Here is a 24,058-nt window from a genome sequence, read left to right on the forward strand (position 1 = left end):
TTACTTTTCACAAAATGAATAACAAACACACATATATGCGCATAAATGTATTCTTTAACCAAAAGCGCTGCGATTTTGAGTTCAAGTTTGTGAAAAACGGCTTCAATTAAAGGCTACTTTATCAAGTAACACACGAGCGCAACTTTTATGGCGCTTTAAAGTACTGATTGAAAGCTACAATCAGCCTGCTTTTTTTTCAGCTTGCCAAAAAACAGCTGTGAAATAAAAAGCCACACGAGTCTGGATTCGGAGTAAACGACATTTTTGGGTGAACTATCGCTTTAAAAGTCAAACTTTTCTGATCCTATTATAAAACATGGACTTTCATTATTACGTGACTCTAATCTCACGCTGACCTTGTTTCTCAATTAACAACCCTTAATGTCTTTTTCCGTATCTTAGGTTCACTGCGTCCCCCCCGTACTGCCTGACAGGGAGAGATTCACTTTAACGCTAATTTTACTCTCTTCAGAAAACAACCACTTCATTTCCAGATTAATTATGTGTGCGTGTGTGTGTGTGTAGGTGTTTTTTCAACTTCACCAACTTCGTGTCAAGGAAGTACGGCAAAACACACCTCGTATAGTCTCCTTTAGATTCCTGTAAAACAAAAGTATGTGCTTTTTAATGCATGACACCAACAAAAACATGAAAGCACGTCGTGTGTCTTAAAGCTCGGATGGTCTTACCTGCAGAGCATGAGCGGCTAATTTAAAAACCAGCTCACTCTCCAGCTCAATGTCGCCCTGCGAACAAACAAGCAAAGCTTCCCTTTGAGCAACGGCGCTCTGAAATCATGCTCGTCATGTCATGAGAAAACGTGCCACGGGCATCGGTTCGTTTTAGTGAAATGGCTTGGCTCGTGAATCAAAATTAGGTTACGCACCGATAATTTCAATTGATCTTTCATTTTTAATCAATACATATGAACTATTCAGTCAACCGACCGTCCTAATATAACCTTTCGTTACAATAAAGGACAACTGCCACTGTACACCGGAGATCCATATTCATATGTTGACTGACCGAAAGCAAAACAGATACGAGTCTGTGGCTGATAGATGTGCGTGACCTCTATATTTATGCGCAAATTTATGATTCGTGATTTGCATTACATACATAATATCTAATATCTAACATATATAATACATATATACACATATATATATGCTGTAAAACAAACAATATTTAGTTAAACTATATGAAACTGAACATCTTATTTATTGATGATAAATATATAAACCTGGTTATTGTGCATTTAAAACACATTCAGTTTATAAACGCTTTATAACCAGAAACTTGACCTTTTCGTGCGTTACTGACAACTGTACTATGACACATTCAGTTTATTAGTTTATGTAAAGCTGTGTGATCCAAAAAGATGGAATGTCTTTATATGCAAATGTTTAAACAAACATATTTTCAAAACGCATTACTTTCAATTAGAAAGTGTTCATTGTGAAAACTAAAACGTATGAAAATGCTTGAAAATGGATATGAATTAATATTGAATTAGCTCAAATTAAACAAACTGGGTTTATTTATGATAAATGTATAAGTATGGTAATCGTGTGTTAAAATGCATTCGGTTTACTAGCAATATTAACTATTAGCCGTTTCTTTAATGTATGACTGCCTGATATACATTACATTAAGTATATTAGTTTGTTTATGTTTAAACTGTTGAATCCAAAAATAATGCTCATGTCGGTCTTGATGGTAATGAAGAATCTTTCAAGAATTTCCCTCTTCTTGATTGGCCCTGGGATGCAATAACTCATATTAACTGTCTGAGGTCTGCGGCTTTCTAATTGTTTATATAGGCGAGAAATGAGACAGCGAATCACTTTGGTGGGTAAACAGTCGCAGACGTACTCACATTATAGATGGCCGACTTGGCGTTCAGAAAGAATAGCTCCACAGTCGTGTGCTCCTTCAAAAGCGAAATGCTCTCAATATAGAACCTGCAAATGACAAATCGCAATTTGGTGGCCAAAGGACAAAAAACCTCACTTCTACTCTGAAACAAGGTGTTTCTTTGGAGCAGCAGCAGCAGCAGCAGCACAGTAATTAAATCCAAGAATGTGCTGCCTTCTGTGGTCGCTGTGGTCATGTGACTTCAGACATCACATACCTCACCAGGAACTGAAGCGCAACAGGCCCGGATTTCTTGGAGAAGTCGTGTTCCAGCACTCTGCGGTCCAGCTGCAGCCATTTGCACTGACCGCTGGAAGAGAAAAGGTCATCTGACTGAAATGTGGAAGCCCGCATCTCATTCAGCCCAGTAAACGCTCTGCTTTAACACTAATAGATGAAAATCGTCTGCGCAGAAATGACTTCTGCAGGACTGAGCGGAACTAAGTGAGATTTTGCCTTGCTCGAATCACAGTTACATATAAATCGTTACAGGGTTTCTTTTGAATGGTTCGCTCAAACAAATTTGTAAAGAAAACGTTTGACATTTGAGTCAAACCAAGTTTAAAACAGACAGACCAATATAACATTTTAGAAAACGATACCTTTTTTGTAATGGAAATGATACATATGCAGTTACATTATTTAAAACAACAGTGATGAACATTGTATCTGACAACGCTGAGAAAAAGAAGAAAGGTTGTAAATAAATGAACCGATAAATGGCTTCAGTGAATCAAATTTTGTCACTGCAAACCTTTCGTTCGGTTTCAAAAAAAACACAAGGAACGTTCCATATTTTTTCAGAAGCTAGTATTTTACGAACGTTCCCTGGGAATGGGAAACCTCTATAGGTACTCACGTGTCATCCACGTAGGTGAAGCCAAAGTATTCCTTCTCTTTCAGGTTAAAGTGGGATGAGACCAAATCCAAGAGTTCACGAGACAACAGCTTTGGCTGTGAGAGAAAATCCATTGATCGATATAACGCGAGACAGCAAGGTTTATTGAGGTCCATTACCCTCGAGTGGGAGGTTTAATAGACTAGAACTGGAATAAGAACTGTGAAGCGTTATACCTGAACCAAGAGCTCCAGCTTCCTGTCGTCCAGGAGCTGCACCTGGCAGAGTCGTCCCTCGGTCATCTGTGAACACAGGCATGACATCAGAAGATTGATCGGTGCATCCGTGCACTTGCTCCTCCTCCTCCTCACCCACTACAGCGGCCCAACGAACACTAGCTTAACTCATTAGGTTCAAAATTCAAGTTGTACAATGTCTTGGTTCAGTTGGTACACACAGGAAAGTAAGCAGACAGAAATATTTCACTACCACAGTGTATAATAACTGTCATCTAGAGCGGATCTATGAGTCACGATGCATTTCTCAGCAGCAGCCATAACGACCCAGAAAAGATCTGTTATGGCAGCGTGCTGACAGTGTTCTGCAGATGAGACGTTTCTGCAAATGGCACGATTCATTGTCAAGTGCCTGAAGAAAAAATGTCACTACGCTGTCATTTGAATTTTTACGTTCAAATTCAATTTCATTTTTAAAAAGAAATTAGTTTGGGTATTTTGGAATACAGTGGCTGAACACACTGAACTCTCAGACAGACGGAAAGTATGAAGACGCATTCGCCGGGTTTTATCGAATCTCTGTGTCACCCTGTCGTTGTCTGTTGTCGTTGGATGCCGCTTGTTTTTGCCGAGTCAGTGTTTGTTGGGCTTTGGAATGTCTGGGATGTGACTGCAATCTGGTGAGCGTCGGTGCAGTGTAAATTGGTCTGTACGATCAAAATTGAAACAGATAAACTCAGTATCACTCAAGTTTTTAGTATTCTGTGTAGCAACAAGTGTGAAACCACCCACCGACCGCACAAACGACTTAATAAACAGTCAATCTAACAATACATTCCACCAACCAACCAAACAACGAACCAACCCGGTCAAACAAACAACCATTCAACCTTTCAATAAAACGACCAGTCAACAAAGCAAACGACCAACTAAAAGTGAAAAGCAAGCCAATCAACCGTATAAACAACAAAGTTAGCTAAACAACCATATAACCAACCAAATAAAACACATACAAATGATCCAAACAACCATCCCAATCGACCAAACAAATAAACAATCAAACAACCAGCCAACCAAACATACAAATATCTAACCCAACAACCTGTCAATCAGCGATATAAACAACCGATCAATACACAAACCAAACACTGAACCAATCAACCACGTGAACAAATAGCCAAACCAATTAACCAACCAAATACACAACCAACCAGCCAGCCAATTAACCATACAAACTTGAAATGAACCAAACCGAACAACCACACAAACAATCAACCATCCGGCCAAGCCAACCATACAATCAATTAACCAAACAGACAAAACAGTTAACCAACCAACCTACCAACCCAAACTAAAGGAACCAACCAAATAAATAAATAAATATCCCATGACATTTCTTTTTTTAAAAACATGTTACTTTTTTTTTTTTTTTTCCAGTTTTAGGGCTGAACATCCAGTTTCAGCCTCGCACATCACACCCACAGAAAGTTGGCGAGACGTTGGATTGGTTGAATTATACAGGATTTTATTGTTCCGCCTAGAAACAAAGATGCCAAACTCCCCCGTGAAAGAAGAAAGCCGTTTACAAAGTTGTTCACAACTATGACGATGAGCACTTATCAGGATCCACCAAACGCTGAAATATTTCAACTTGATTCGTTGGTGACATCTTTAAAATATGGGTTATTGCCATGACATTTCCACGTCCCGAAGCGTGACGCTGACAGAAACCGTGATCGATTGTTTGATACGTTGTTCAAATGGTCTCATGGGGTGGGCCTTTGCCAATGAAAGCTTCTTCAGCCGGCAGCTTCGTTTTATTTTTACGTTTTTTTCTTTACATTTTTGCAGAAAATTCTCTTTTCTTTGCATTCTCTTTGCACCAGAAGCCACGCACGTGGGTGTATTGCGGAAAAGCTCACATTTGGTGTGCAGAACAAACCAGAAACTACTTATTTTTTTGTCACTCAAAATAACAACAGGATGTTGGACAAAGAAACGAAGCTGGTGCATTTTTAAATAGATAAAACATCTGTTAACAAACCAGTCGAATCTTACGCAGCCACAAAAACAGCACGAAATTGCTTTGTTTTTCAGCTCGACTCAAAATCTCTGCGCTATAAACCGACCGATACCAAAAATGCCCGTTTACAATATACTGTGGTGGAGATGATGTGTAATTTTATGTTACTGTTGAGGTGTTCTTGTAAAAGTTCACTAAAAATGAATACAGAATGCGATACAATCTTCGGTCAGGATAAATGCGGAGCGTAATGCTTAGAGTTTTATTAGTACGCTTATTTTCGTGGAGGATTATTGGCTTTCCAAATCCTAAAGGGCTAAACCTATGCGCAGGATTATTGCATTATGACACTCATGCTATGGGAAAGTTTCAAAAGCCCTTTTCCGACTTCTGTTTGAGCCGTTGATGGTTTTTGGAGAAAATTAACTTTACGTATGATAATATAATAATGCGGTGGCATCACAATGAACAATAGGATGCAAAGATCATACACCACCAAGCCAAAAAAAAAAATGATGTATTTTCCCCCCCTTACAAATTATACTGTTAATAATATATAACAGAACACATTTGCTTACTGACCAAAAACAGTTCTTCTTTAACGACACAGTGATTCTTTGTTTAAACCTGAAAGCTTTCTGAATAACTTCCGGTTTTAATGAGAGTGGTTTTTAATGTGTTCTCAGGCTTTTGAACTACATATGCGAATATATATTTTTAAAACATTTCCATTTCCATTCCAAGCTTCTTTAGTTATACTTCAGCACTACTTTCTCACAATTAAACTGCATTAAGCATAAAAATCTATCTTACTGGACATAAATACAACTGCAAGGTATATTTATTAAGTACTTAAATATGTAAATGTACTCGAAGCGCACTTTAGCATAGGGCTGCCTAAGATGAAATAGGTAAAAAATATGGTAAAATAATACCTTGAATGTATGTACAAGTACATAATTGAGCCGTTATTGTGAAGAGTAGAGATGATTAATCCTCGAAAAACTCGATGGAAATGCCGTATTGAGTTCTTTATGCGTTCGTATTACAATCATACTTTAGGCAGCCGAAAACAATGCACTCTTCTGTATAAAACACAGACAGAATCAAAACCAGGACTGTCGCAAACCCCCCCGAAACGCCGACTGCAATCATCTCTAACCTCGAGACAGTACCTGATAGACGTCGCCCAGGTAGAAGCAGGTCTGCAGGCACTGTTGACATGACCTCATCCTCTGCAGGTAACACCTCCGGATCATCCACACGACGATCTGCCACACGAAGGTCCCACTCCTCAGCAGCAGAGCCTCCACCCCACACACTAAACCCCAGGCCATGGCCGCCCCGGCGCCGGCTGGTACCCGGGTCGCCCCCCGTCTTACGCAACCAAACCTAGTCTGGGTCAAACTCCAGACAGGGCGCTCTTTCACCAGCTCCTAATCTTTGCTCCCTCGTGCGAGATCGACAAGTAGGTGACATGCGTTCGACTGCATTCCCCATGCGCGTGGAGACTCCTCTGCGCCTCTGGAGGACGGAGCGGGGGAATTTCTGCTCGCTGAGGTCGGAGCCGGAGACTCTGGGAGGGCGGCCAGGCGGTGAAGGAAAGAGCTGAGGTTTGTGGGGCTGCCAGCCACGATTTTAGCTCATTTTGCTGCACTTTTTTGGAGAGCACGTGAAACTTAAAGGACAGATCTCTCAGAGCGCGCACACACACGCAGCCTCTGCCACATGGCTCTTTGCGGCCTGTCCACGTGTCCCAAACGCTGCTGCCGTCCCTCCTTTACTGCTTGACACGAAGTGAGAGGATTTCAAATATACACGTAAGAATTCTGTAGCTCCGCAAAAAGGTTTGTGGGATTCAGTGTTTGTTTATAGAGAAGTCAACACTATGGTCTTGACGCCGCGTCCCACGCAATAGATTTGGGTAAATCACCCAAAAATGAAACTTTCACACTCTCGAGGCGTCCTAGGTGTGCATGATCTACTTTCAGACAAAGACAATAAAAGTTATATTAAAATGCCCTTATTACCGGTAATGAAAAGTTTTTATTTTGCTTTTGGAGAGTCCCCAACGGTAGAAAAACGTTTTTTTTTTTTTTTTACTTTTAACTATTTATTTTTACCTTACTTGCTCAACGGCTCCCAAATGATTCACTCAATGATTCGTTTTTCCAAACCCCTCCTTTGCTCTAATTTTCATCTCGTGATATTTTACCTCTGCCACAGCTAGTGGTGAAGAATGAGTTTACACGTTCATTCAGACCAACGTGAAAAAAACAACAACAAGTGAACGGGAAATACGCTAATGTTTCATTTTGACGCTTGGGATTCGTTTTGTAAAAATGACTCGTTTCAGTGATTCAGAGTCGACTCTTCTTTAGAGACAGTAACTTTATATATGGCGCACTTTCAGATGTAAAACATTTTCATTCGCTCTCTTCACACGCAAAAATCCATAACAGGGGCGCTTTAACAATCATATGTCAGCAATTAATAATTAGCAAAAGTGGTATAAAAGTTCCCAAATATGAATATATTTCTTACCGAAAAAGCTAGATGAGGCCCCTGTTCAGCCCCTGGAGCCAGGCGCTGTTTATTACGGATGGAAGCAATATTTTCTAATTTTATTGAACTATTGAATATCACCCTTTCACTATAAAAGCTTCACCCTGGAAGGGCCAGGATGTTTTCAAAGATGAAAGTCGTATACACCTAAGATGATTTGAGGGTCAGTAAATCACGGGGTCATTTTGGGGTGAACTGTCCCTTTAAGCCCTTTTAAAGACCAAGGAAAGGTTTTGATTTAAGGGAGAACAACGCTCTGTAATACAAATTTAAATGTATAGAGACCAGAAAATGCAATATTAAATCTTTTTAAGGCCTTCACTTGGAAAATTAAACAGCCTTTTGATATAAAATGCAGTCCTATATCAGCGCTTACCGCTTATCAGACAAAAACTGAGCATTAAGCAATTATACGTTGAATAGAAGCATCACAAGGTGGCTTTAATTCCCTTTTCAGTGTTTCTGTGCTTTACAAAATGCAGTTCCCATAATGACTTGACCACACCTCTTATGCCGTACGCCTGGCATATTTTAAAAATGTAATTTTGATATTCTCGTGGCGTGAAGTCAGAAATGTCAGCGATTCCGAAGATATTCTAACGCGGAAAGAAAGCCCGGCTCTCGAGCTAACAGTCAGAAAACATGCGTCACGCAACACATCTGTCTTGACATTCAGAAATATTTTTGGATGCAGATGATTCCAACGAGAGAAGACAGATGCCTCGACGTGTTACGACACGATGTCTGAGCGAAAAAAAAGGACAGGAGAGGTGACTCACCATTACTTCATGAGCAGTGGAGAACATATATATATATATAAGAGCCTCTGTGTCTCTGAGCTTTAGGCCGTGCGTTGACCAACTACACCCATTCCTGGGCTTTTGATCAGCGGGGTTTTTGGAAACGGAGGGATTTATAGTTGTGATGGAAAAGTGCAGCGTGGTGAAATTACAGGCCGTGGTCGTCTTGTTATTACCGCGAGCTGACTCTCATCTGGAAACGCTGTTCACGTCTTCAAATCTAACGGCCGATGATTACCCGTAAAACAACAGATACAAAACAAGCGAGCATCAGAAATCTGTGCGCGATGTGCTGTTTGGTAATTGAGGGTTTTAGAGCGAAGACGGCGAATGTCACGTCTGATAACCTTTCGGCATGTCAGAAACGACGACGATCAATTTATATGCAGAAACGTGCGGTCGTAAAAGAAGCGCTTCCACGTACTCGTGCGCGCGGGATTGTGGGATATCACAGGCTGTGGATGACGACGAAGGCTTTCGGGAGAATTATTATAAACTTTCATCATTCTACACAAACAGAAAGAGAATTTCATGACATCATTTTAGAATAATAGCTCATGTTTCAGGTGCTAGGTGGTTAGGTTATTACTGATATCGTTTCTTTCATCTGTGGAACATAAAGGAAGGTTTTGAGATTTGTTTTGATCGTACGGTGGAAGCCAGACGACTCCAGTGTTGTGTCGTAAGCAAATTCTTCCAAATATCTCCCTTGTTTTGTGTATGAGAGATGATGTTGCTCGTCACACGGAGAGTAAGAGATCAGCTTCAAGGCAGAAAAAGCCGTCAAACCCATGAGGCCGTTTAATAAAGTTCTCCTCAACCCACCCGCTATAACCACGTGACCAACATTACGCCTCCGCAACAATTAACGCCCCAATCAACAGCCATTCAGCGGCCTTATGATCAAGCCTTCACGAGCTGAGCTGACTGTCCCCAACACGCTGAAGCAATCTTCCTTGTTTGGGTTCGTTTGAGAACAAAAAATAGTCCCGGTCAATTACGTATTCTTTAAAGCAACCGAGGGGCGAGCGGAACATCTATTTTGGTAATAACTTTCATCTTTCAGCCATTGCGTCTTTATTGGTTTTCGGCGACATAAGAATATGAGTCAGGACAGCTCGAAACCGCTCGACGCAGTGAGCGCGTTCAAATAAAAACCTTGTGAAGATAAACCCGCGAGGGTTTCAGAAGCTCAGATGATGTTTGGCGTGACAGATATTAGATGTTTATCTGCGACATTGCAATCTGCTATTTATAAGCGGCTCAGAGCTCGTATCCTGTCAGGCGTCTTCTTGTCGTTGTAATTACACGTGCTGCCAGCAGACGGCGGAGCAGACTTCTCAATCGACTTGACATCTCTCCATACTCGGGTCGCTGTTCTCGAAACGGCTAACGCGGCCATCCCAACGCTTCGTAATTGTCCTAAAGAGATTTTTATCCATTTCATACTAATCTCTCGAAAGTTTCTATAATAGTTCATACAACCAATCAATACTTATATATATAGGGGTTTTACACAAAAATGTATGCATATTTGTTCAAGCACAACAAGCAACTCTTTCATTTGTCGTGTCCTCAAACGTTGGCCGAACTACTGTGATAACTGCTCACTTACAGCAAATGTGTCTTTGCTTCAAGAACCGATATGAGTCCTGGGACCACAAAACCAGTCATAAGGGTCAGTTTTCTGAAATTCATCAGCTGAATAAATACGCTTTCCACTGATGTACGGTTTTCTTAGGACTGGACAGTGTTTGGCAGAGACACAACTATTGTGCATAAAAATCGACATATTGAGAAAAATCACCTTTACAGTTGTCCAGATTAAGTTCTTAGCAATGCATTTTATTAATCAAAAATAAGTTTTGATATATTTAGGTGGAAACGTACAAAATATCTTCATGGAACATGATCTTTACTTAATATTCTAATGATTTTTGGCATAAAAGAAAAGTCAATCATTCTGACGCATACAATGTATTTTTGGCTACTGCTATAAATATACCTGTGCGACCAGTTATGACTGCTTTTGCGCTTTAGGCTCGCATGATATTGTCAAAAATGTTTTTTAAGGCGTGCGTTTAATTCAATTAATTTTCACTGAGTATCGAATAGAATTATGAAGGCTGAATAAAAAGTAAATAAATCTGAAAAACTAGCTTGTTTGTTTCTGTTTTCTCCTCAGCAGGCTGTAATAAAGAGAGGACAGTCTCTCTCAGCATGTGGTTGGTGACTGAAAGCTTGAGCAATCGCATCAATCACACCAGTAACACACTAATGTGAGACGCCAATAAATATAAATATAATTTTGCAAATGAAACGTGGATTTGTAACCTTTAACTCAATAAAGTACAACAGTAACGCCCACATTTTCAGCAGCTATGATTCTTTACATTTTTTAGCTGTTGTTGCTGTTGTTCATTTTCTTAAGCATCTCCAAAAAAAAAATAATTAAAAGAGCAATAAGCTATTAACCAGATCAACCAGTGGCAACATGCATCACAACATTAAAACATTTAACGATGCATGCAATATTATGAAATCTATTTAGAGTATCTGTGTGCATTTGGTCTTGTTACATTGACAGATTCTATCTTATTATATATTTTAGTAAAATATATGTAAAAAGTAACTCGTGCACAAATGAAAAGTCAAAATGCCTGTGCGTGTGCTTATCTACGCTCCGGGTATTTATGCCATTATGGATATCCTATAAGATAGGACTACAAATAAATTCCCCATGAGAAAGCAAGACAGAATAAATTTTTTTGAAAATCTAAAAACGTCTGTAGTTTCCTGTTAGTGGAAGGTTTAGGTGTAGGGTTGGGTTCATGTGGGGCACATACAAGTCCTTACAGTAGAAAAATCCTTCCGCCTATGGAGAGACCCCATGAAAAATGGCCGCAGGGAAGGGAACACAAGGTGAGAGCCTTGCACATTTAAAAGGTCTGTCCTGAGCATGGCAGACGACCCCCAGACTCCAATAAATCCATGCAAAGCCTCTAACAAAACCCTTTTGTCCTTTAATCTGCCACTCAGAGCAGAGTTCTCCTGCTTATGAACAAAACCATTTATACCACATAACGTATAGGTTACTACCATAACTTGGTTCCCTGAGACACAAGTATTGCTTCTGCTAAAGATGAGATGGGAAAACTACTTTTTTGCGCAGTAAAACTGCATAACCATCAGTTAATGCGGTGATGTGATTAGAAAAAAAACCCAGAATGCCAAAGCAAATGATAACCTGATTTGTCAGGATCAGGATGACTTTGGAGTAATTAGACCTGAATTACAGGTAATTGGGGCTCACAGAAAGCGCATGTAAATCACCTATGCATTTTTATTGATGCTAGTGCAAGAAGCAGAACAGTTTTAAACAATGGGGACCTCAAGGTGGTAATTCGCAGACGTTCAAGGGGCATACATCGGGCATGGTGAGAGGGCGAGGGGGTCTCACATGCCTAGCTCCCCTCATGACACAGACAATCAAGTTGTCTTTGCCCACTGATTGTCCCGCAATAAGATCATGTGAGGCTGCTATGGCCGCCACGTAGATCTTGAGAGTAGAAAGGGGAGCGTCCCTTATCCAGCAGCTCTTGAAACACCAAGCAAAAAACACAGACCATTTCAGAGCATAAGCACATCTCAGTGACGGGGATCTAGCTTGCAAAACGGTATTTAAGATGCTTTACGTGAGGCAGATAGGTTCTTAGGCTCTGGGTATTGCTCTCAGAGACAAAGAGATCAATCTCCGCCTTCCCAAACATCCTCCAGATCTTCTGAATCATGGGTAACAGGGCTGACACTGATTAGAATGCATCCGTGATGCCACGCTCGAGGTGGAACTCAAGCTTTCAGTCGGTATCGCAGCGGGTGTATATGAAGGAGACCGAGTTGCAGCACTCGGCGGGTTGCGGCCATCCTTTGACATGCTTTCAGGGGACGAGGGATTCCCATCTTGAAGCAGGATGCACAACGAATGACATGCGCGGCATACTCCACAGAGATGCGAGCTCTTACGTGTATCGACTCGAAGACAACCTCCAGGAACGTTATACGTTGGCTGGGAGAGAATGCTCGAGGCAAGACTAGACTAGACAAAACTCAGAGAACACAGAATGGTTCGGTAAGGCAGCAAAGACAAGGAGAGTGCTAAACACAGATCAATACTCGGCAGATAGAGCAAGAACTGAATGGATTAAAATAGATAGGATAACAAGATAACAAGAGGGAGGAGATAATCAATTACTAAGGAACTAACAAGGTGGGCAACGGGACAAGGGAAAACAGAAACATTAGGGAACAAACACTTCAAAATAAGAACTCTATTTTAAGGTCTCCTTGATACAGTCAGTGTAAATTTACATTTAAGTATTTGAAGCACACTACAAGTGCACATTCAGTACAATTAGTTTACGATTTGAGATATCAGAGCACCTCTCTTGACGTAGCAAATGAAACTACTAAATGTGCCACCATAACGTCTGCAGAATTTCACAAACAGAACGCTTCAGTAAATGAGGACTTTGGTCACTGTTATGGTAACATACATAAACAGTGTGAAATGATTACGGCGCACCCATGTTTGCGCGAGAAGCCGAACTGAATGCATTCATAACGCCTTGGATTAGCACGCCGCAACAGAAGATTCATCTCCACACCGCAAGACTCCATTCAATCAGAGCCATTCCAGGAATCTGCCGGGACGGAGACGCATCTCTGCAGGCCTGGCGTGGGTATCATGTCTGAGTGAACTCAAGCGGGAGTCGTTATCAAACGCCGTCCCACTCTGTGTTCAGCAGCTTATCTCTGTTTACTCCATGCGATGAATAATTGAACAGCACTTGTGTCACAGTCTATCCGGATCGAGCAGAGACACGGCGTTCTCTAAACATGCTCTTCCGAAGCTCCGAACGTACGCTTCTTTAGTCCGAACCAGTCTGAAGATCAAGGCTAAGTGTTGCTAAATAAATAATAAAAACGTCGATTTCTTCATTTTAAAGATACGTCTAACCCTGTTTTTTTTTCCAGGTCATGAACACAGATGCACGTGAAGGCCTGTTCCAAAGGTTATCAAGTCTCTGCTTTAAAACAATGGAACACTTTCCTTCTGACCAAAACAATGTCTTCCTGTCAGTCTACATCCCTGTAAGCATCCTCATTCACACACAACACTCTCTCTCAAACAAACTAGTCCTTGTCGTACGCAATTACTGCACCTCATGTTTACCGCAAAACCAATTCTGAAGAGAATCTCTCTAACAGAGCTGCCGTTGTTGAGTTCTTGTGCTTCATAGAGAGAGTGTGTGTGTGTGTGAGTGTGTGTGCATGGGGCACTCCTTTCTCTTCAATTCAGCTGATAATAACACTCTCTCGGCTTCCTCAAGTGCTCAGTCATGACCTCTGACCCTCCGTCGAGACTCACATACGCTCTACTGCGGTTCCTCTGGATCTTAATTCGATTTCAAGTCTAATTGAGTGCTGAAGTGTGAATGCCTGCAAGCAGGTTGATGGCGAGTAAACACACAGTCCTACTTATTAAGTGTGCGATAAGAAAAACATCAAAGAAAGAAGACGCTTAAAATGAGGCTGTTGATTGAATCAAATGAATCAGATTCAATTACGCTATGCATCATTTTTGAAATACTGTTAACATTTATTCAGTTGTGGAGTTAGCGTTAATTTGTACTTTTTCAGTTTTTAACTAATACATTTTATTAAAGCTTAAGAAATGTTGTGCTGTGCTTTGGTCATTTTCTAAATCTCCTGTGTTTTTTATATTTCTATTTTAGTTTTTAGTTAAGGCTTTATTATTATCATTATTAGGTTTTATTTACTTCAAAGTAAATTCATTTCAAGTCTTTTTAATTCGATCAAAAACAACTATATATAAATAGCGTTCTATTACACGGCTGTACTTCAACTTACTATTTTAATGGTTTTATTCAGCAGTAAGAAATCTAGGATGCAATATTAAAATTCTTAAACGTTAAAAAATAAAAATAATGCATTGAAATAAAATTAATAAAATTCTCAAAACATTCACTTTAAATACTACAAGTAAACTAAACATCCCAACATTATAAAAATGGATATCCCTTTTTTTATTCGCTCACTTTTAATTTATTTATACATTTCTTTATTTCCACAGAAACTGAGACCGGTGGAATTCACCACGGGTTGATTTCCTTGAGCTAAACGGAGTATGCTAAAAACTGTCAGTGTTACTAAGCTGTTTCTGTAAGTGTATTTATTTTCAGTGTTGAAGCGTGTCTGCTGCTGGCCTCATCTCGGAGAGGAACTGCTCCACAGCAGCATCATTCAGAGATCTGATAGAGGAACTGGTTCTCTAACCTCTGCAGCACAAAGCCTGTCGAGATTTATCTGCTCCGCGCTCGGTCCAGTTTTCAGGGCTTTTCTTATTTTCATTTACAAAGATAATGTGCCCAGTGAGTCCCAGTAAGCCCTTAAATAAAGATTTTTCAAACTGATTGTGTTGTTTTTACACACTTAACTGCATGTTAATTGCTGTTTACTGATACTGAGATGTATCAATATTAAAATACAAATAAAAATAGCAATAAAATAACATTCCCTTTTAATACTGCGTGTAAACTTTACACTAAACATCATAACATTACACGAATGAAAAAGGGATATCCCTTTATAGATCTCATAAATACTACATTTAACGGTGTTATTACATTATTGGTAAGAATAAGTAAGAGTATATTATTAAAAAAACAATTGGGTGTCACCAGTTTCACAGGAGAGCCAAAACAAACCTTTTACCAGTTTAATAATACATTTTTTTATAATACTAATTTTTACAGTATTTTTACAGTAATACAGTACTTTTGCCAGAACGAGCTCATCAAGAGCTTTCTTTATATATATATATATATATATATATATATATATATATATATATATATATATATATATATATATATATATATATATATATATATATATAAACAGTATTTACCGTTTCAATTTTGGCTTTGAATATATGGTTGCCCTGAAGAATAAAAGCCGTATCTAATGAGCATATTCAATGACAAAATATTGATCTTTTAATTATAAAAAGTTAAACAATACAGTTGTATTTTGACATATTCTAAGTAATCTAAGGCTGTAACTATAATTATTTTAGTAGTCAAGTTATCTACTGATTATACAGGATTTGTTTTAGTAAAACAAACAAGCCTAACTTAGTTTATGACTAATGATAAGGCAGTAATAACTGGCTCCAAAAAAATATCAAAACCAGTTTTATTGAACAGCGCTGATAAAATACATAACGTAATATACCTATAAAACTTATAAGTATATTATGTAATATAACAAACACCTGCAGAGGGCGACGTTTCAATTTACAGCGTTATTAAACTTAAATTTAAATCCGTTTCAATTAAAATCCCTGGACCTGGCAACCCTGGCTTTTGAAGCACAGGGTTAAAGCCTCTGTTGATGGAGCTGCGTTATTATTGGCCGTCTCAAACTGAAGAGAGGAACTTTACTTAACCGCGATTTTTATTTGATTTAGTTACCCGTCAAATGATGCGACGAAATAAAAAATCCCATAGACGTTCATTGAGGGAGGGACGGACCAAAATAAGAGACTCGAGCAACCACTTAGCAATTGCCCACGACCCCCTAAAATTTGGGCAGAGGCGAACAAAAAATCCAGGCATGTCAGAAAATACTACGTCCTGCAGGCAGTAGGCGTGATGATGTATTGAGACGGAGCCGCTGCGTTTCGGTGCGCTGAGTTATAACGTCCCCTGAGAGGCTGTTTAGGGGTTAAGTGGCTCAATCAAGGGCACAACAGATGTACTTTTCAGCAGGACTCTTTGAACTCGTATAGTTAATATTTCATTACTCCGACGGGCCGTGGTGCCATTGTTCGGGAAGCAAGGCAGCGCCGCTGGAAATGTGCCAGAAGCTTCATCTGTCAAACCTGGACCAACATGTATGTTTTGTAGAGCATTTTACAGCATCATACTGTTATTTTTCTTATGCTGTTTAGGTTGTAGCCTTCATATATGCTGGTCGACTTCACAGTAGCTCTGTTTCATAACCAACACGGTTTAATGACAAGTGTTTTACGATGAATCAGGGCGAAACTTCGCTTTTATGGCATTTTATATACTCTATAGAGTCTTATAACTGTTACCGTTTATCGCTCTGTATTTGTGCATGCGTGTGAGTGACTGTTAAACACCCCACGACTGGCTTGATGAACAGTTTTCTTTCCTGCTTTGGCCAACAGTATTTCCTTTAGAAACAGGACGTCTGGACGGTATATTCTGAAGAGACGGTTTGTTTTATAGCCGATTGCCATGATCTAAAGTATCCTACCGAGTTAAACTTAGAAAGTTGTATATATTGTATATATGTACGCACACACACACACACACACACACACTCTATATATTATATATATTTATACACACACACAACAATAGTAGTAAATATTTTATTAAAGTGAAAGCCGAAAATGTAGAACTAAAACTACGTTTAAAGTATTACCAAATAAAACATAAAGTAACTTACTACAAATAATAATAATTATTTTAGTCAGTGCTATTAACAGTAAGGTTGATATTCTCATTCTGAAGCTAATGTTATTAGAAATTAGAGGCTTGGAGATGAGTCCAAGTCAAACAGCATTTATGTAAAACCTTACAGTTCATTTTAATTATTTACCAAGACCATTGGAGTATATTTCACAATCAAATAATATTTAAATTTTCCATGTTGAATGAGTTACTCGCCACGTCTTTGTAATTATTTGTAAACGCCACTAGCAAATTCTCAGTTTAAGTTATTTCTGCTACAATTTTTCAGTTTGATGCTCAAAAGGTTTTAAACATAGCTATCAGACCTGTAAATGTGAATAAGTCTACATTTAAAAATATATTTCCATTAGTGCTGTCAAACTATTAATAGCAGTTAATCCCATCTTTATATATATATATATATATATATATATATATATATATATATATATATATATATATATATATATAATTAAACGCTTGATTTATATATTTATATATTTGAATTAAGGACATCAAGTCTTTAGGTGAATCTCAAATCACATACTAATGCACTGTACTGTAAAATTGTACAGTTCACACACTTTAAATACACAGATGATGCAGTTAAATAACTGAAGCAACTATGTGTGAGATGATGAACACTTCATGTACTCTACATACACACTACACACTACATTGGGAACGGTTTTTGTATTCAGACTCAGTCAGACTGAGCATCTTCATCCGGTGTGAAATTCACTGCACTGGTCTTCATACAGACCTGACTCACTCTAGTTACTCTCAACAATGGAGGTCGATAACCTGTCATAGGATCCAGCTGTAGACTGATCTCACACACACACACACACACACACACACAGCTCATGTCCTGTGGGTGATTAGAGCTGGTTGTCTGCCAGCTGCTTGGGCCAGCCTCAGGGACCTTCAGGAAACCCACCTGCAGTTCACAGTCTAAACAGGAGCTGCTAGAAGGTCAGCGGTACTACAGTGATGAATTAAAACCAAAACCAGATCTGATTATCGGATGTTTCTTCCAAACACCACCCTCTCCTGAGGAGGTCTCCCACGGGAGTGAGAACTCGGTCAGTTAGTGATTCACATGGGAACTGGGAGCAGTTACTTTGGTTTTGATGAACTGGGATTCAGGGTCTGTGAAATCGGGATTTTCACTTTTGGGAAATGTTTTATATGTGAATACATTGCCATTATAAATAAGGAATGAATTAAGCAATAAATTAAAAAATTAAGAAAAAAATGAAGCCCGTTTTAGGAACTTTGCAATTTGGCAAACTGTTTTTAATAATAATCAATGTTTCTTGAGCAGCGAATCAGCATATCTGAATGATGGAAATCTATTTTATAGGTCAACGACTCCTTGGTCCTCCGCACGATGCAAAATATTACATGTTCTTTTGATCTGAGAGTGAAATGCGGTTTAGGTATTTGTCCTCAGTCTGGAGCGGGACTCTTTCTGTACCTGCAGCGATCAAACTCAGTCGAGCTTTCAAGAAAGAAGAAACGACACTGAACTAAAATAAGCTCAGACCCTAGGTCATCTACTTTGAACTGAATCTGTACTTAAAAGCACCTCAAAAGTGCTCAAAAGCAGACGTTTCGCAGGAAGCTCGTGAAAAGGCAACGCAAAAACGATGAGCGCTATCTTAATGAAGTGTTTAAAATGAGCGGCTGTGTGTTTGTGACGAGGCTTCCTGCGGTCGCTTCTCACAGAAAAGACGTTTATTTCCACACAAGCAGGCTCTTCTTTACCTTCCAGTTCCTGTTTACAAGGATGAGGAGCGGTTATACGTCAAAGGGTCTTTTCCTGAGAGATACGAGGAAAACAAAAAAAAGCTCTGAAAGCGGGTCAAGGAGCACACAGATATAACGTCTGCATGAGAATTTCTATAAATCCCTTCTTACCAAAAGTTTAGTGCACTCTCAAAAGTTAACACCCTCACAATCGTCTTTACCAAAAACGGCTAATCGTGGCTTTCTCCAGCCATTTTTTTTGGTTCGAAAAACGAGTCCAAAACTCTCAACGGGCCCGTTAGTTTAAAGCAGCTCTGGATAAAAGCGTCTTCCGAAGATGTCGGTTTAACTATAACGCCTGAGACTGGTGCGTCTGCTAGTTGTCCAGTCAATGTTCAATCGCGTTCTTGAAGATCTCACGCGCTTTTAGAAAGCATCGGCCCTCCGTGCAGCTCCGGCAGCGTGGCATGCAAATACCTCGATGCAAATATCCCTCCAGCCGCGTGACCTTATTTTACTTTCGGGGTAAGACTTCGAATATAAATGAGCTGGTGTCCTGCAAACGCGAGCGCTGCCCAGATTACCTCCAAATCCTGAAGCTAACGCGAAAAAAACGGTCGTTTAAACGAAGAAAGGTAAAGAAACTGGCCTTAGAAATAACAGGTTATTGTATTAGCTTCTAAAAGGGAACGGTTCACCCCCCAAAAATACCCACATTGGCTGACTTTAACTTCAGAAGCGCACCTATGTGCTCAACTCAATGCTGTTTCTAGCGGGAAATGAACACTAACACTTGCACTGATGTCCACACGGATGAAGAGCACAGGGCAGACTATCGATTAAGAGACATTTTTGAGGTTCCTTGAACATAACATGACCTCAAAATACTTACCATGGTGAATAATTTGTGAACTAATATGTTGATCGGTTGCGCGTGTATGGTTTTCCTGACATGGTAAGCTTGCGGAGGTCACAGTAAACCAGCTCAAACGCTCGTGGGAGCAAACCGAAATAGTTAGACGGTGGCTTTAATCTCACGTTTGCTTCGGTTGACATTATCGCTCGCCCCAAAAAACGAAAAGTGTCGATAACTACTCGTTCCAAACCCGTCAGACCTTCTTCGTTCAGCTGTGTGACACAAACTAAGAGCATAAGAGAGTTCACCGAACCTCCGTAGAAAGTAAGGGTACCGTCGGGGTCAATGAACGGTACAACCGTCCTGTGAACGTATTCAAAGCAACAAAGGCCTAACGGGTTTGGAAAGACACGAGTAATCAACGACAATCCTTTTAGAGCACTAAAGAGTGCTCAACTAACATTAGAAAAGTTGTCAGATACGCCTTCATCTGTTAAAACTAAAACTGATGCCACTGGGGACATCTCTTCGGAAGTGGTTTTTTTTTAAAATAACAAAACACAAGAATTGACCGAATCTGCTTACATGTAGGGGCTTACTTAATGGCATTTGAGGGAAAAATGTCATGACATCATCTCCTCTAATTTCCTGTGTTATATTCACAAACCTGTCTGTGATGTGAGACAATACCGTGTATGTCGAGACACGGATAACCGGGACGAGCCGGTGACTGTACGCCGGTGAAGCCCGTCTTATAATGCACCTCGCAGTTCACAAAGATGCTTCACCGGGAGATAGTGCCCACCGAATGAACAAACGAATCCTATCAGCGGTCAGTCATAGCTATCCGCTGCACCCAAAAGAAAAAAAATTATAGCCCGCGGTCATTTCGCCAAATAAAACTGCATACGATCCGTCTTCCTTTAGAAACCCCCCGCGCGAGCATCGTCCCGTTAATCTATCGCGTTTCACGTGCTCCGGTGCAGCCTGTTGTCAAAGCAGGCGAAACAGACGAGAAACGGCTAATAACGCGAAAGCGAGTCACGGGATGAACGCGCGAGCGGATAAATCTTACCTCTGTGTGTCAGGGCGTTTCCGTTCCGTTCACGCGCTCGCTGTCGGGTGTATCGCCGCACATCTGCCTCGTTCCCTCATCTGTTCATCTGTGAGCAGACACTCACCACGCCTTCCCCTTACCGGCTACAAAGACACAGACCGGGGCCATGCCGTTATCTGCGCTCACACACGCGCGCACACGCGCTCAATCTCATACTACACCCATAAGTAGTGAGTGTGTGTGTGTGGATGCACACACGCCCTCCGCTCACTGACAACACACACGTTAACGATCTCGCGCGACGCCGCCTCGAATCAGCCGGGTCTCGAACAAAATCGTGCTCGTTTTACACGCGATAGTCGAATCAAACGATTCGATTCACTGATTCGTTCGATTGGCGCTTTAAAGGCGCGGTCTACTCGGGCGAAATCCGGTCAGAGTCGCGTGGCTGCGAAACGAATCTCGCTCGCGTTAAAGTCGGTGGCGGGTCAGATTTGCCGAAATCTGCTCGGTTTTAAAGCACTTCACTGCAATACATTTGAAAAAATTTGAAAACAGTATTTTGCGGAAATGTCGCTAACGTGGCCGCGCCTCACAGGAAACACAAAGAAAACGGCACAAAGTCGTTCGGGTTCTAGCTAACAGGAACTTCTCGGAACTTTGGCTAACGTTCTGCTTCTCGTTATGAGCAAACGTTTTTCCAGTAACGCAAATAGAATGTTCGGTCAACGTTACCTGCTCGTTTACAGGCCCGTGTTCCCAAAACGTTGCCGTTACACTTTTTTCCTGGAGCTTTTTAGTGGATCGTTGGTCTGTTGTATTAGTTCGAGAACACTCAAAAGTAGGCTATCGTAATATTCCTCTAATGTCCGCCCTCTAATTAAACGAACGGACCCCTAACACTTGCAAAAATATCAGGCCAGTGTGGTTTTCATAACACCGGCAAAACCAGACCGTTTTTTTTTGCATGGCCGTGATGAACGGATTCGTACGTGCGCCGGTCAGATTCGATGAATCATTGAAATAGGCTTCGAATAGAGCACGTGCGCAGTCGGTCAAAAAAACGCACATGTTAGCATCGCGTTAGCAAGCCCATGTCTTCACACGTTATTAGGCTAGCTGTCCACGAAACGCCTAATCCATCGCGAAATGTCTCGAATCGCCTGACAAAAGTTGCGATCACGAGCGGTCAATCAGAAAATCTTTTCCACACTGATTGAATAAAGCTCAGGCCGCACACGTGAAGGCACATTAGCGTTATCGAGCCTGCGGCGAAGGCGCCTCCTCTACGAATGTGATGTCTCGGCTCTTCTTTGAGCGACTCTAATTCAAAGTCGTTACTCTTCACGTATATAGATCGCGCACAGGCGCCGTGAGAGGTTTCAGAAAGGCTCGGCCCGCCGGGGTCTGACAGGGATCTCCCAGGCCTCTGAACAAAGGGCCTGGTTTATTTGCATCTTCTCAGTGCCCACCGTGAAAGCCCACGGGAGGCCCTTCCCCATCACCCTCCACCCACAGCGCTCACACACACACACACACACACACCGTCTGCAGCGAGAGAGAACCGGCGCTCGTCCCGACCCGAAGCTGGAGTCAGACCAGCACACTGGCCGATTGGGAAGAAGGAGAAAAACATAGGGATCTGGGGGGAAGAAATGCACCGTGACTGAACGGATCTCGTTGAAAATGAGCCGAAATATGATCATATTTAAAATAGCTGTCTGGCGGGCAAAGCATGTTTTTTTGTTTTAATGAGACGCACGTTAAAAGAGTTTACAAATTCATATTTGAACAGTCAAGTTTTGTTTGATACTGATATTGATTGTCGGTGCTGGCTAGTAATTTATTAAACATGATCCGGATCACACGATATGATTCCAAAATGCATTTATAATTAGATAATATTAAAATCTTCGTAGTTATTGCATAATTCTACAATATTGACACTGTAGCTGTCTATTATTATTTCATTTTTGTTAGGTGAACTCTGTAAAATGTGAAGATATATATTATAAATATTACAAATATTTACTTGGAGTACGCCCAAGGTTTAAACATTTCAGTAATTTAACAACTTCAATTATGTTCACAAAATTTAAATTAAAATCAAATTATGCCGGCTCATGGATGCATGACATGTAGGTAAACAGCTAAAATATAAAAATATGTTAAAACAAAAATAATTAAATATGAAACTGAAATATATATGAATATATTATGTAAACAAAAACTTTTATTTTGGATGCAATTAATCATGATTAATCATTTGACAGCACTACCATATATATATATATATATATATATATATATATATATATATATATATATATATAAAAAATCTAGCTCTTCATCAACTCACATGTTCAATTAAAATAATAATAATAATATATATATATATATATATATATATATATATATATATATATATATATATATATATATATATATATATATATATATATATATATATATATATATTTTTTTATTTTTTTTTTTTTTTTTTTTTGGACATTGGTGAGTTGATGAAGAGCTAGATTTTATTAATTAAGGTCACAGTCCTACAAATAGCCTATATTAGTCTGCCATGAAGTGTTTCTCATTACAGTTGGTGGTAAATATTTTCATCACATCACAATGCTGAATGAGTGTCACATTATGATGCTGAGATTGCTGATGAATTAATGATTACTTCATTTCCACACTGATAGTCTCACACAGAACTAAACCCTACTTATATATTCAATAAAACCAACCCTATGTCCAATAACAGAGCCTGCTGTAATCTTTATGAAACAACTCTCAAAGAATACCTTCACTTTTAATTGTTCTACAAAAGATGTTAATGTTCAATATGTTTAATATTAAATCAATTGATTGAATATTATGACTGACACAAGGCAAGAAACGTATAGAAATATAGAAGTTATGCAATAATCGTGCACTTTTTTTCTTCAGCGGTTTGTCTGAAATTAACTTGTTAAACATTAGGCAAATTAATTTTAGAGACAGTTCAAATAGTAGGTTCAAACTGAGCAAGAAATCTAAGCTAGCTTGCATTGGGAAAAAAAATGATTGGAAAATGTTATAGATACATTTGATTATACTGCCATCGCGTGGATATTGATTGTAGTGTTTACAAAAGAGCATAGAGATTAAAACAATAGTGCAACTATTAAAACAACAACGATTATCCACGATGAGTAATACAAATTGTTATTGAAAAAGTTAAATGATAACTGAATAAGTAAGATGTTCCTGCTCACAGCGCGTAGATAACGTCAAAAAAGTTGCTGTTAAGGATAACGCCCCCTGTTTGGTGCTAGCCAATCAAAAGATGCTGACACACGGCTGTCGTTCTTCCTGGGATTTGTAGTTCCACGCCTCCCTGGGCCGCCTTCGCCGCAGTCACGCAGCCCTCGTAACGGACTACAAAACGAAACTAGCGGT

General features: G+C 39.8%; 1 protein-coding gene and 1 long non-coding RNA gene across 6 annotated transcripts in view; one reads left to right on the plus strand and one right to left on the minus strand.

The window, feature by feature from the left end:
• frmd4bb (FERM domain containing 4Bb) overlaps window positions 1–24,058 on the minus strand; it is a 47,457-nt gene that overhangs the window by 21,821 nt on the left and 1,578 nt on the right. For 3 of the 5 annotated variants that reach the window (XM_043224867.1, XM_043224866.1, XM_043224865.1), the window contains exons 1-7: window positions 20,630–20,948; window positions 2,992–3,057; window positions 2,777–2,871; window positions 2,135–2,227; window positions 1,880–1,964; window positions 690–746; window positions 578–600 (exon numbers count right to left, since the gene is read on the minus strand). In XM_043224867.1, coding sequence (XP_043080802.1) covers window positions 578–600; window positions 690–746; window positions 1,880–1,964; window positions 2,135–2,227; window positions 2,777–2,871; window positions 2,992–3,057 — 419 coding nt within the window. In that variant the 5' untranslated portion in view covers window positions 20,630–20,948. Of the gene's footprint in view, window positions 1–577; window positions 601–689; window positions 747–1,879; window positions 1,965–2,134; window positions 2,228–2,776; window positions 2,872–2,991; window positions 3,058–20,629; window positions 20,949–24,058 lie in introns of those variants that run through there. The other 2 variants (XM_043224863.1, XM_043224864.1) reach the window with 2 other exon arrangements.
• Window positions 12,962–14,840, plus strand: LOC122328883. The gene is made up of 3 exons (XR_006247847.1): window positions 12,962–13,114; window positions 13,238–13,297; window positions 13,414–14,840. It is a non-coding gene; the product is annotated as an uncharacterized LOC122328883 (long non-coding RNA).

Source organism: Puntigrus tetrazona, chromosome 23, assembly GCF_018831695.1.
Source record: "Puntigrus tetrazona isolate hp1 chromosome 23, ASM1883169v1, whole genome shotgun sequence".
Classification (NCBI taxonomy): domain Eukaryota; kingdom Metazoa; phylum Chordata; class Actinopteri; order Cypriniformes; family Cyprinidae; genus Puntigrus; species Puntigrus tetrazona.